This window comes from Bos indicus, chromosome 13 (genome assembly GCF_029378745.1).
Source record: "Bos indicus isolate NIAB-ARS_2022 breed Sahiwal x Tharparkar chromosome 13, NIAB-ARS_B.indTharparkar_mat_pri_1.0, whole genome shotgun sequence".
Lineage (NCBI taxonomy): Eukaryota > Metazoa > Chordata > Mammalia > Artiodactyla > Bovidae > Bos > Bos indicus.
In genome coordinates, this window is record NC_091772.1 from 20781088 (window position 1) to 20795314 (window position 14227).

The 14227-nt window shown below is 37.6% G+C and overlaps 1 protein-coding gene across 1 annotated transcript in view; it reads left to right on the plus strand.

The window, feature by feature from the left end:
• Window positions 1–14227, plus strand: part of MALRD1 (MAM and LDL receptor class A domain containing 1) — a 553710-nt gene that overhangs the window by 74193 nt on the left and 465290 nt on the right. The window contains exon 13 of the mRNA XM_019971898.2: window positions 7662–7835. Coding sequence (XP_019827457.2) covers window positions 7662–7835 — 174 coding nt within the window. The remainder of the gene's footprint in view (window positions 1–7661; window positions 7836–14227) is intronic.

Below are 14227 nucleotides of genomic sequence, written 5' to 3' on the forward strand. Positions count from 1 at the left end.
ATTAAAACAATGGCCTGAACTCCACCTCCATCTCACCCACTTGGACTCTAGACTCTCCCACCTTTGGTTTATTTTAATTAAATCTGATGTGATAGATATAGATTTTTTTGGAGAACTTGTGAAACATTTACTTGCTCTTTAAAAGCACTTTACAGACTTACTGAACTTTAATTCAAGATCACATACCAAAGTAATGCAACTGCTGTTGTTAAATTCATTAAAGACTGGATAAAAAGGAATGGAATGTATTAATTCTGCCTCTTTTACAGAAGTATGGAAACTAACATTAAGAACTTATTAGAAATTCTGAGACTCATTAAGAAATCATACAGCTCTCTTCTTTTTCAAGATGATTTGCATTTCCTGTTGTGTGTGGGTAGCCATTAATTTGTGGTCATTGGGATTGACCCACAATTTATGATTGTTTCCACTTGAGGACATTTTTCTTTATTGTGGCTTAAATTTGGAGCTTACCTATGGGAGCTATTGGGGTGGAGCCTCAGTAAAAGCAATGAGCAATTTAGATGCTTTGTTGTTTGTCTCTCCACCTTTGTTCTCAGATACTAATTTAGGGGCTTGCCTTGATTTGTGGAAAAATAAGAGGTTACAGAGGAAGACTGCCAGAGGAAGTCTTTGTTCCCTTTTAACTGCATCTGCTTGAATGTTAGGAATATTTGAGTTAGAAGGGTGGATATTTGGGTTACTTCATAGTACTTTCCAGCTTAGAATTATTATTTAATTGTTATAGGTTATTCATAGTCTGAGATGGGCATAGCCAAGGAGAGATCCCATAGGAGTATTTTAAGAATATACTATTACTTTTTTAGAAGTCTGTGGTAATGTGTGTTTCTTTCTTTCATGAAAGTTACAAAATAAGCTAACAGAACAAATTCTTATCTTCCTCAGTAACCAGAAAATGCAGCTGATCTTCCTAATTGGAACCTATTGATCATAGCTGTATTCATGGAATAGCAAATGTTCTTTGTAATAAAATAATAAAGAGAGGCAGTGAGATAACCAAAGTGAGGAACTTTGATATGATTAAAGCTTTCATTTTATGAAATTATATGATTTTTTCTCTACATAATCATATCAGGCTAATACAGCTAAGAATATATTTTTGAAAGGACTTTATGAAAGGAATATGAAGCTTTCTTTTGAAACTTTTTCTAACAGACTTTTAGGGTCATTTTACATGAATTACCTTGTACTTTATGTGTAGACTACACATGCCATCGACATACAGAATTGGTCCTGCAACTATGCAGTATTCATGGTGTGGACTTTTATTTCAAAGCTTCAAAAACTCCTTTAGTCACTGGTGGAAATTTGGCATTTTTCCTTAGAATAGCCAGGAGATAGGACACACAGAACATGTGGAAGCCAGAAGCTAGTATTTCTTATTGCTGTTGAAATACTGTTACTGTTTTTAATAAATCAGGAAATATAGAATATGAAAGAGGTTTGTGAGAATATTAATATTTTCTGAGCTCTCATATTTGAGTTACTGTTTGAAAGACCAAATATCTCACTTCACAATTAAATACAGCAGGACTGATAACATGAAGCTTTTGCTTTCAATGCTATTAACAGTTTATCTGTTTGACTTTTGTTCTAAATTCCCCAACACATACTTGCTATTCTAAGGTCTTTAATTTAAAAATTCTTAAAATTAAAAAAAAAGTCAATGGGTATATCAGGAAAAAGATTGATGAAACAAAAGATAGACTGGTTCCAAAAATAAAGTTTGAGGGCCAGGCTACATGTTTGAATTGAAGTATCCCAGCAGCTAGTACAGAGAGAGACATGTGAGTTGTCATTTGGCTCAGGTTCAAGGAATTAAAAAACAAAAGAAAAATAATTCTTCTGAGACTCCTGAGTGCACACGTACAAGTGTAAATGTTCTTTCTCTGACTCAGTGCACACCTGTTACTTCCATACTCCATGTGGATATTAAAGGGACAATAGAAACACATTTGTCATAATATAGAAAATATTTGCCAAAATATAGAATTTAGTGAAGGATACTAATAGCAGTTCAGTGTTAAATGCTTCACAGCATGATAAAAATATAATATATGTAATACCAGAGTGGGTAGCCATTACCTTCTCCAGAGGATCTTCCTGACCCAGGGATCAAGCCCAGGTCTCCTGCATTCCAGACAGATTCTTTACCATCTGAGCCACCAGGGAAGCCCAATATATAATATTATCTGTAATTATGTGTAATGTATAAAGTAACAACACATACATTAAACATATATAAGATATATAACATTTAACAATATAAAATGTAACAGTGATAACCCACTTGTAGCAACTCTCTCAATGAGTTTTAAGAGGCCATGTTTTATCATGTTCCCCTACTAGAGTGATAAAGTCTTATCAGAGAGAAATTTAGGAAATTTGCGGTGGGACTTGAAATGGTGCAATCATGATTTGTTCTGTTTTCTTTACTCCAAGGATAGGATTAGATCATGTTAGAGATCCTGGGCTTCCCCAGTGGTGCTGGTGATAAAGAACCCACCTGCCAGTGCAGGTTAGATGTAGAAGACTGGGGTTTGTTCCCTGGGTCGAACTAGAGTGGGTTTTGATGTATTCTTGCCTGAAGAGTCCCATGGACAGAGGAGCCTGGCAGGCTGCAGCCCTGCGGGGCATACAGAATTGGACACAGCTGAAGCGACTTTGCATGCATGCATACATGTTAGATATTCTAGAGGAAACAATGGATTTTGGGGAAAAGTTGAGCAGATATTCTTTCTTATTGGACATGGTTAAAACACACCCAGATTAATCATTTAGATGAGAAAAGACTATATTTTATTGAAGACTTCAAACTTCCACTTAAGCTCATTCAGATAAAAAAGTCAGTCAAAAGCATCATTATGACTAGGAGTCGTAAGAATCACTATAGTAGTAGTAGTGTTAGTCACTTAGTCATGTATGACTCTTTGTGACTCTATGGACAGTAGCCCACCAGGCTCCTCTGTCCATGAGATTCTCCAGGCAAGAATACTGATGAAGTGGGTTGCTATGTTCTTCTCCAGGGGATCTTCCCAACCCAGGGATTGAACCCAGGTCTCTATGCATTGCCTGCGATACAATAGACCTGGGTTCAATCCCCGGGTCAGGAAGATCCCCTGGAGAAAGGCATGGCAACCCACTCCAGATTTCTTGTACTCCAGTATTCTGGTAATGTTAAAGGGGGATGTATGAGAGAGACAGATGAATGCTCCCTCTGTACTACATGGACTTATTCCCAGCTGAGTTTTGAGGAGTTACAGATATCTTGTTTCTTTCTCTTTTTTTGGTGTATGCATGTTTTATTTTTTTGTCTTATTCTGGATCTTGAAGCTACAACAGGTGTTGGAAACACCAGACAGGGGTCGATGTTTGTGGCCGAGAAAACAAAGCTAACTGCGCATTTGGAGAAAATGAGAAAAGACATGAAGATTTGACCAATAAGCTCCCTCATAGGGAAGCAAAAGGAGTCAAGAGCATAAGAAAGTTGAGGAAAAAAGCAGAAAATCTAAAGAGTAGAGTTCTGATTGGAGACAAACCCAAATCAGATGAAATAGCAAAGAGAAATAAAGAAGACATTATTTTGAGCTTCTAAATAATGTCCTGTTATATCTGTTGCTGCTGCTGCTGCTAAGTCGCTTCAGTCATGTCCGACTCTGTGTGACCCCATAGACGGCAGCCCACCAGGCTCCCTCATCCCTGGGATTCTCCAGGCAAGAACACTGGAGTGGGTTGCCATTTCCTTCTCCAATGCATGAAAGTGAAAAGTGAAAGTGAAGTCGCTCAGTAGTGTCAGACCCTCAGCGACCCTACAGACTGTAGCCTACCAGGCTCCTCCGTCCGTGGGACTTTCCAGGCAAGAGTACTGGAGTGGGGTGCCATTGCCTTCTCCTAATAAGTAATTCCTAGTTGTTCCTAATCATATTGTTTTGTAGAGATTGGCCTTTCCTCTGGGAATATCACAGGGCCCTGTAGAAACAGAGTAGCAAGATTAGTTATTCAGCCTGCACTCAGTAACTAATAGTATGTCACGCATAACTAATAGTGTAAGTCACTCAATAAGATGTCCTTTCTTTTTATAGTAAAATGAATGATTCAGTATTTTAAAAAATATATACAAATAATATAAAATCAGAGAATACAATTAAAAACAGTAAATTAATTTGAGCTTCATTTCTTTTCTCTCCAATTTGCAACTAAAGGAATTGCTTTGTTGGAAGCTTTTTAAACCACATAAAATTCTCTTGAATAAATTGATTCAGTGTCTTGCATAGTCACCTTGTACATACAATCCAAGCTGTGGATATACAACTTACTGAAAACCCAGAAGAAATAAAAGCAAGCCTTTAATATTAACACTTTATATAACTGCTTTTTTTTTTTTTCCCGGCAGGGGGGCACACCAGGTCATAGTTCCCTGACCAGAGATTGAACTCTTGCCCCTTGCATTGGGAGCACAGAGTCTTAATCACTGAACCACCAGGGAAGTCCCTATATCCCTGCTTTTTAGTGAATCAGACAAAAAGCAAGATAGTAGTTTCCTTTAAATGATAATTAATAAATATATTTTAAATGGTTGGTATCATTGTAATATGGGCTTCCCTGGTAACTCAGTGGTAGAGAATCCATCTGCCAGTGCAGGAGATGCGGGTTTAAACCTTGGGTTAGGAAGATCCCTTGGAGAAGGAAATGGCAACCCGCTCTAGTATTCTTGCCTTGGAAATCCTATGGAGAGAGGAGCCCGGTGGGCTGCAGTCAATGGGGCCACAAAGATTCAGACATGACTTAGTGACTAAACAATAAGAACAACAACATGATTTTAATATACATGCTTGATAGTTCTTTTTAATAGAATTTTCTGTGATGAAATTGTCTTCTGCATCCACTATGGAAGTCAGTAGCTACAAATAGCTATTGAGCATTTAAAATGTGATGATAACAGAGAGAGTGAATTTGTCATTTTGTTGAATTCATTTACATGTAAATAGCCACACTGTTTTCATATGCTTGTCCTTATATGCTTAATTGTTCCTTTTCGTTCTCTCCCATAAAACTTTGAGGTCCCTAAGGACACCTGATTCCTTGTACATTTTATGATACATGGCGGGGGGTGGGGGTTCTCTCTTTATTACTCTCTCTGAAGGTCTTTAGACATTTATTTATTTTTGGCTGTGCTGGGTCTTGGTTGCTTTGCGGGAGCTTTCTCTCGTTGTGGCGAGTAGAGGCTACTCTTGGTGGCGGTGTGCAGGCTTCTCATTGCGGTGGCTTCTCTTGTGGAGCACAGACTCCAGGCACACGGGCTTTAGTCGTCGTGGTGTATGGACTTAGTTGCTCTATGGCATGTGGAATCTTCCTGGACTAGGAATCGAACCTGTGTCCTCTGCATTGGCAGGGGGATTCTTATCCACTGTACCAAGAAAGTCCTATAAACATTTACTCTAACACTAATGCTGATAGTCCTACTCAAACTTCCTTCTTTTCTTTAGTATCTATTAACTGAATACCTACTAAATACAAAGTGCCCTAGTTGGTTCTATGAGGAATTAACAACGTGCATTGTGATTTTGAGTTCATGACATAATGTTACACTGCTGCTACTGCTGCTAAGTCACTTCAGTCGTGTCTGACTCTGTGTGACCCCATAGACGGCAGCCCACCAGACTCTGCCGTCCCTGGGATTCTCCAGGCAAGAACACACTGGAGTGGGTTGCCATTTCCTTCTCCAATGTATGGGAGTTGGTGATGGACAGCAAGGCCTGGTGTGCTGCGATTCATGGGGTCACAAAGAGTCAGACACGACTGAGCGACTGAACTGAACTGAATATGTATTACAGTGGGAACTACAGATGTTGACTACATTCCTGTCTAAAGTCATAGCTGTATTAACTTTTGTACAGTATTTTCACCCTGACCAGTATTAAATTTGGAAAGATTCTGGGAGGTTTCTTGGACTATACCAAACTAAACAATTCTCCTCAAATCTCTATAAAGCCAATTCACTTTTAAAAACTAAATTAAATGTGAAGTTCTAAGCTCTTATCCAATTGAATATGGATCCCATTGGCATTTACTCTTAATGCACTATTAACCTCGCACGGGTAATGTACTGAGTGACAATTTGACAGCTTGAAATTCTGGTGCGGCACGCACAACTCTTCAACTAGGTTTAAAGCTCTGTTTTGAATATTTACAAAGTTGGAACATGCTGAAACTATAGCAGGGATCTAAAATTTAATTGTGGTAGGGGACCCTGTAGCCTCCCTTTCCACAGAATTTAATTAAACAGTTCCATTTGACTTTATGTTTCTTGGTTTGCCTCAAGACCTGAGTGTAGGTGAGCTTGGTGGTAAAATCTGATATGAAATGGATGATCAGAAAGGATGCTTTGACCAAGTGATGGCAATTCGGTAGACACTGAAAAAAAATGTGTAACACATTGCAACAGAGAATGCTAGATGTTTCAAACAGTTTTTTAGAAGACATTACACATTTTTTTTCAACTTTCATCTCCACGGAAATTGGTACCCACAATGACATAAATGGGATAATAAATAAATAAATAATGCATGTAATAATGCCTGTCCATGCAGCAAGGTAAAAGTCCAGTGATGAAGGGAAAGAAAAAAAAAGCAGGAATTTAAAATGTAGTGAAACTGAAAAGGAGTCACTTTGAGTCGAAAGAGAATGATTTCATTTCTCAGGAGCCTCATCTCTGAACAATGCTCTGTCTTTGAAACATGAAGCATTAGAACTCTATGGCATAATGAGAGGAAGAAAAAATTGCTGTTGTGTCTGAACCTGGTTTTGTGGGGTTTTTTTCTTGATATATTTTGTATTATATCATCCAACCACTGAGGCAATTAATTTTCAACTTGCCTTGTGTTCAGTCCTTAGTAAATGGTCAGTAAATATTGGTTGAGTTATGATAGTGCTGAATTCCATGTTATAGCTGCAGCTGTCAGCACCTAAAATAATCCTGTTTTCTCCACTACCTCGTTAACCTGTCAGTCCTTTAGATTGTGCCACCATTGATGGTGAGTAGGAAACAAAATGATCAAATCAGGGCTCCCTAACCTCAAAAAGAACATTCTCTAGTTAGATTAAACTATTGATAAACAGTACTATGTGATCTCCCAAGGTTTTTGCTAATGTCACAACAAAGAAGGAATTAATGAAAAAGTATTCCTTGCAGTCTTCTTTTACTTGAGGAAATTTTGAAGACATCAAAGAGAATAAATAGCAGTATGTGATTTTGTAATTTGAGTCAAATATAGAACGTGTGTCTTCCTATATTCATAAGAAGCAGGAAAGCAGAGAAAAGGGTCCTAAAATTGTTCCCTAATGATGTAGACAAATATTTGTCCTCGTGCTTGTCTGAGCAGGATGCTGGTGTCCCATGTCTTTAGACAGCTCTATAGCATGTGTTTAAAATACCAGTTAATGTAACTGCCTTGAGCCTTTTCTTAAGGAGGGGCCACAAAGGCTGGCAGAAGATGTACTTAGCATTTTCTGGGTCTACATATTTGGAGGAGAATTAAGATGATATTGAACACCAAAGTAATTTTGGGTATTTTTAATTATAGATCTACTGGGCATAAGTAAATGGAATATTTATATCACTCAAACACACTTTTCACCAGGTGCAGTTTTGGTATCATTTGTCTCAGCATTCACGTCTCTCGCTTTTTACAAGAACATCTCTGAATGGGGATTTGCAGAAGCACAGTGATCTAATCGGAATCTCTGAATCTCAATGGCGACAAGCAAAAATCAATCTCATTGCAAAGGCTGGAGAATCTACTCTCCCTTTTCAGGTAAGCATGTAAGAGATGAATACAACTCAGAAGAAGATGCTTATTTAATGCTGATCTTCCCGGACAATAGGAGAACATATATGTCCCATAAGTTTGTCTGATGTTAATAAAGCAAGCATATTCACAGTCAGAGATAAGTAGAGAAGTTATCTTGACTAAGTACTCACGACTTGTGGAAGCAGAGCGAAAGTGGAAGTAAGGATTGAACAGATGGCAGAGACAAGAGAAATGTAATGGGAAAATATTTTTCTTAAATAAGGATGGTGGAGTACATGAGGTAGTGAAAAAAATCTGAGCTGCATTCCTATTTGCTGTCCATTAATACTGAGAATTTTTATCACACTTTTACGTCATTTTCTTGGTTAAATAATGAAAGAAGGAAACTGTAGCTTATCAGATGAGTGCCCCAGCTTCCACCCTTCTGGACATGACTCCCTTCTGGATGATGTTTGGAAAGAGCTAGTTTAGTAACTAGATTGGGTGGTGGAGTTAGAGGAACACACACTGCCATCAGTCAGATGGTCTGAGTTCCCATCTCTGCTTAACCCAAGGGTTGCTAAGTGACTGTATACATTATACTTTTGAGCTTCAGATTTCCCAATCTGTGAAAAGCACAGTGATAATAAAAGCAATACTTGGGGAAGCTGAGTATTAAAGAAAATGTAGCTAAAACGGTGGCTGTGAACCTGGGCTCTTTAGCCTGAGGTTCAAACCCTGGTATATAGTCAGAGGGAAATTGCTTAATCCTTCCATGCTTCTGATTTTCTCTCTATAAATGGGTGCATGGAGGTCTGTTGGGGTGTTCAAAGCCTCTGAAAAATAGCACACCTCATCTGCTACTCACTTCCTAACTGAGGCAAATACAGAAGTCCAACAGGGAGAACAAACTATTTTGGAGAAGATGCCTTTAGAACCTTCAGGGATATATTTAAAATAAGGACTTCCCTGTGGTCCAGTGGTTAAGAATCTGCCTGCCAATGCAGGGGACATGGGTTTGATTCCTGGTCCAGGAACTAACATCCCACTGGCCACAGGGCACCTAAAGCCTGTGCTCCACAAGAGAAGCCAATGCAATGAGAAGCCTGCACGCGGCAAGTAGAGATTAGCCCCCGCTCTTCGTAAGTAGCAAAGGCCTGTATGCAGCAATGAAGATGTAGTGCAGCCAAGAAATAAATTAATTTGTTTAAATTTAAAACAATACTTCACCTCAGAATAAACAGCCCCACCCAGAGAACAACCAAGTGCTAGAGAATCCAAGATTCAACCTTTGGGGAAACATTCTTATCATGAGTGACTAGGATGAATCACTGTTGTCTCCTCACTTGTAACAAATGCCCCCCTCTGATGGGGGGTGGTGATGATGGAGGAGGCCATGGATGGGGGCAGGAGGTGTGCGGGAACCCTCTGTACCTTCCTCTAAATTGTGCTCTAAAACTGTCCCTAAAGGTGCTCTAAAATCTTAATAAAAAACAAAATACAAAAACCAGAATGTTCTTTGTTGAAACTGACTCTTTGAGAAATATTAGCAGTTGAAACTCATACTGTTCTTTCTGGGCTTCATTAACCTGTCACTTATTATTGAAGAGTTTTAGCATAGTATAAGTGTTGGTTTTTTTTTTTTTTTAATATTTCTTCTTTTGTCTTTGTTTTGCAGTGAAAATTGAGATTGCTCTTTATTATCTGGGGGACATATTAACTAGTTTGTGGATTGATCAGGGTTTGGCGAGATTTTGTAATTTGGCAAACAGCCGCACTCTGGTGCTCTCTTTCTCCCTTCACTCCCCTCCGTGGTGAATCAGCATCCTGTGTTGGTTTTTCTCTCTCCTAACCCGAGGGGTCCCAGTCAGCACCAGTCAGCCTCTTTTCTTTTTTTTCTTTTTAGTATATTTTTGGCCGCACTGTGCGGCATATGCGATTTTAGTTTCCCAACCAGGGATCAAACCTGCGCCCCCTGCCCTGGAAGCACGGAGTCTTAACCACTGGACCACTAGGGAAGTCCCAGGTTCTTCTTAATTCTTCTGGCTTTGGAGGGGAGTGAATGGCCCTGGGTTCTTGCTTTAAGCCTCAGCCGTGTTTAATTTGCCCTGAAAAGCTAAGGGTTTTAGCCTGTGCCTCTGTTCTGTTGTCTTCCCTGGTGGTTCAGACGGTAAAGCGTCTGTCTACAATGTGGGAGACCTGGGTTTGATCCCTGGGTTGGGAAGATGCCCTGGAGAAGGAAATGGCAATCCACTCCAGGACTATTGCCTGGAAAATCCCATGGACAGAGGAGCCTGGTAGGCTACAGCCCACGGGGTCGCAAAGAGTTGGACACAACTGAGCGACTTCACTTTCTTTCTGTTCCATCTCATGCAATCCTGTTAATTGGCTGTAGTAAAGGCTTGTTTTAGAAACTATAGTCAGTGAAAAGAAAAATAACTGTTTTCTCAGATTTCACCATTCAGAAGGCTATTATAGGTCCACAGTCTCTAAGCAGAAATTTAGAAAGTCAAAATTTGGAAAGCAATAAGCTTTTGAAAAACAAATTTAGAGGCAAAATTTAACCTGAGCTGAACCACTGTTAAGCAGTTCATTTAGTGATGGGTTTGATGATAGAAAGCTGCCCTCGGTCTCTCTGAGGGCATCATGATACATTTAAGATGAACATCCACAACTCTGAACTATTCAGATTTCAAATCCTAGTTGGACTCAAAGACTGTGGGTAAGGAATTGGGGTCTGTGTTAACATCCTGGTGTGAATCAGTGCAGATTTTATACACATTTTATAAGATAGATAAATACACAGTCACACACATACATACCGTGTTTTTATTGAATACATTGATATTATTTAGATACATTAGTAAACCTTTCAAACAAGTAGAAAGTACACAGAAAGGCAAACACCCATGTACTTAAACTTCAGAATGAATTAATATGAACATTTTCGTTTGCTTTTAATGTTGATATATTCTTCTTGGTTCCCTTCTCTACTCCATTTCTTATCCTCTACAAGCAACAAAAATGCTAAAATTATGTTGTTTTTAACCTGATTTTTCTAAGTGTATTTTCAAAGTTACAGAAATATGCGTGAGGAGTCTAGCTAGATGTAGTTCTACTTCATTCTTTGGTCAACAGCAAACGGAAAAGATGTTATACCTACAAAGAGTCAATCTAGCTCTTACATATTCAAATATTTAAAGTTTATCTTCTTGGAAACAGGCTCCTTTGGCACTTTAAATTTAATGGACTGAAGTATTTAAGGGTGACCTTCTTCATTGCCTGACCATCAGTATAATGCGGCTAAGCATATATTTGTAGAGAGTTATCTAATCCAAACGTTGGAAAGGAGAAAGGCACGGGACCGTGTGACCTCTCCGTTCTCTTGTAGCCATGACATTCAGATTCAGTGTGGTCCTTTTATGTCTCTTGTACACATCGCAACAGAATATAAATTGCTCTGATTTCTTTAGGAAATCAGTGCCTGGGTAGGTAGGGCTTTCAGTCTTCTGGTAGAAGTGAATTTGGCTTACTGTTTATTTTGCAAGAATAGCAAATTAGCATTTTAATTTTCTCTCCATTGCCTTTGCAGTTTTTATTGGAAGAACGTATGTCACATATTTCACATTAATAGTATTTTTTTTCCGATCTGTTTTAACTGTTCCTACTCATTTTAAATATTCAGCTTTTTACACAAATATATCCACTTAATTTGCAATTTGTTTCCTAACTCTTCTTAATTTCATATCTAGAAGTGGTACTTTTTCTGAATACTGTTTATTGATTTCAGGTTGACCTGCTGTCTTTGAGTTTGCTACTAAAACATAATCGTGTCATATTTAGATTTTATTTTAAGATGACACTTTTGTGAAATTTTCTACAATAATTTTCACTCTTGATCAGTGTTGATGGTATAAATCAATAACAATTTCCTGACGTTATTTGAGGATTCGGTGAAGGGTAAGATTTATAATGCAAAGTAAAAGCTGGTCTGGTCTCTGTAATGTTGCTATGTCCTTGGCCTTCTTAGTCCAGGGCGTCATTAAATCTTCTTTGCCAGGTAGCTGTGTCCTCCAGCATCTCTGAAGACCAGTTATCTCTTATTTCATGGTAGTGATGATGTTTAGCATAATCATCCATGGCTTAGGTTACACATTTTTCTTACTCAAAATGTGACCTTCAACCAATAACTTCAGCTCTCTAAGCTCTGTTTCCTTTGCTTTAAAATGTGAACAAAAGTAGCCCTGCCTTCATAGGGTTAAAATAAGTGAATGCGTTTTAACTTATTTAGCTTACTCCAGGCCTGGCATGTAAGAAAAAAAAAAAAAAAAAAGCATCCAAGCTCTTTAGTAAAAGTTTGCTGTTGATTTTATTTTTAACACCACCATCATTGTTTAAAAATTACTGTAGTCCAGTTTTTCTTTATTTTTTCTTACCATATTCCCATAGTCTCTGTTTCCCCTTAGATTCATATTTATTCATTCTCATTATCCTTTATTTAAAACAAGATATCAAAAAACCAAAATTTAAATATGCTAGTTTAATATTTCTCTGGAAAACCTTCTCTCAGTTTTGCAGATGTAAAAAGTAATCACTTGACTGTAAACAATATTTACCATTGCCGTGCTTCCTGAAAGCAAAAACAAGAATTGATTCTGCTCACTCAGGGAGTCATATAATATAATTGAATAAAACAAAACTCAGCAAGATCCTAAAAATTAGTTTTAGAAGGAAAGATATCTACATATAGTTAGAAATTTTAGCTCTGAAGTTACCTTCAGAATCTTCTTAAAATTAGGTTTTTCTCTCTGCATTTTTGCATGGTTGAAGCATTTCTTCTGAGCAACCTCTGGCTCACACAGTGGTTATTAACTGATACTGTAGTTCTCAGTGGGGAGCTACCTTCAGTGACGAATTGAAAGATGAGCTTGGTTTAAAGCAAGTAATACTAAATAGAAACAGTGAAGATGATTTGGGCACAATCAGGTGATATTATTTACAGATATGAGATATATATTTTTAGAGGAATTTTAACATTTTTCTCTACTTAAAATTGGAGGATTTTAATTAATCTAGATCAAATTGTAACTGTTCATCACATAGTCTTGCATTTAATTATATAGAGGAAAGCAGGCAAAGGTGTAGGTGACCTAAAACTGAAGTTTAGTATTACCTCTCTACTAAAACTTTTTTCTGAATTCTATCTCACATTCTTGGCAGAAGTAATGAAGGGCTTTTCTTTGATTCTCTTAGTATCGTATGCATATTTCTTATATAGTACTTATGGTATAGTTTAGGTGTCAATGTGTCTTACCAGGTTAATTTTAAGGTCTTTGAGCTCAGAGATCCTCCCTGATAACATGGAGATGCACTTACTAGCCACTTGCTAGCCTGGACTAGTTGTCCTGCTCTGTGTTGTTAAGACCCTGCACATATATATTTTCTTTCTTTCTTTCTTTTTTTTAAGATGGTGGAATAACAACATAATGTGAGTGATTAACAAGAAAGAAAACAAATTATATTAGTCATTGTTTAGAAAGTTAGAATAAATTAAACTTAAGTAGGTGCCTCCAAGTGCTTTAGCATATGAATGTTATTAACCGTTGTAAGTGGTTTTTTGCCTAAGTAGGTTTCCATATATGTATATGTAATCTACATAAGTGTTTAAATATTCTGATATGTAAATGAATCGTTGCCTTCAGCAGACACATTATAAATGAACTCATATCTCAATTAAATTGAGTTGTAAACCACGCAGTTGATTACCCCAAAGAGCTCATTTTAAATGCTTATAACTCTTAATGGCTCCAATGGGAAGGTGGCCCTTCGGTTGTGATGAATGTTGCAACTTCTAATTGAAACAAGGTTACCTAGGATATTAAGGTTGCATAAGGTGCTGTCAAAGCAGTTATGACTTTATAAATTCCTAATTTGAATTTTCTGATCAAAACAATTTTCTAAAATTAGGTTGGAAGATTGGGACACATGCAAATAAGCTTCTCTACACAAAGAAATATGATTGTAATACATTTACTTTTGTTAAAAAATGATTAAGGAAGATAGTTTAGGGGGTACAAATAAGGTTTATTCAACACTTCAAGAAACAGTGTCTAATTTGAAGAAATGCAAAATGGGGTGGAAGGCAAGAAGCTTTATAGGGTAAAGAATAAAAAATGAGGAAGAGATAAAACAGAAAATATTCAGTTGGTTGAGGCCTCACAGTCAACCTTGTTTGGGTTGAGAAGGAATAAGGAAATATAGAGCCCAGAGTTGGCTTGAAGTTTGGATACTGACTGACTGAATATAATGTGTTTCTGGTGAAGAGGAACATTTAAAGGCATGAAAGTTACTTAAGTTTTGATTTGCTGTCATGGCACCCAGGGCAGGAATGGCTCTATCTTGGGTCTAGAAATTAA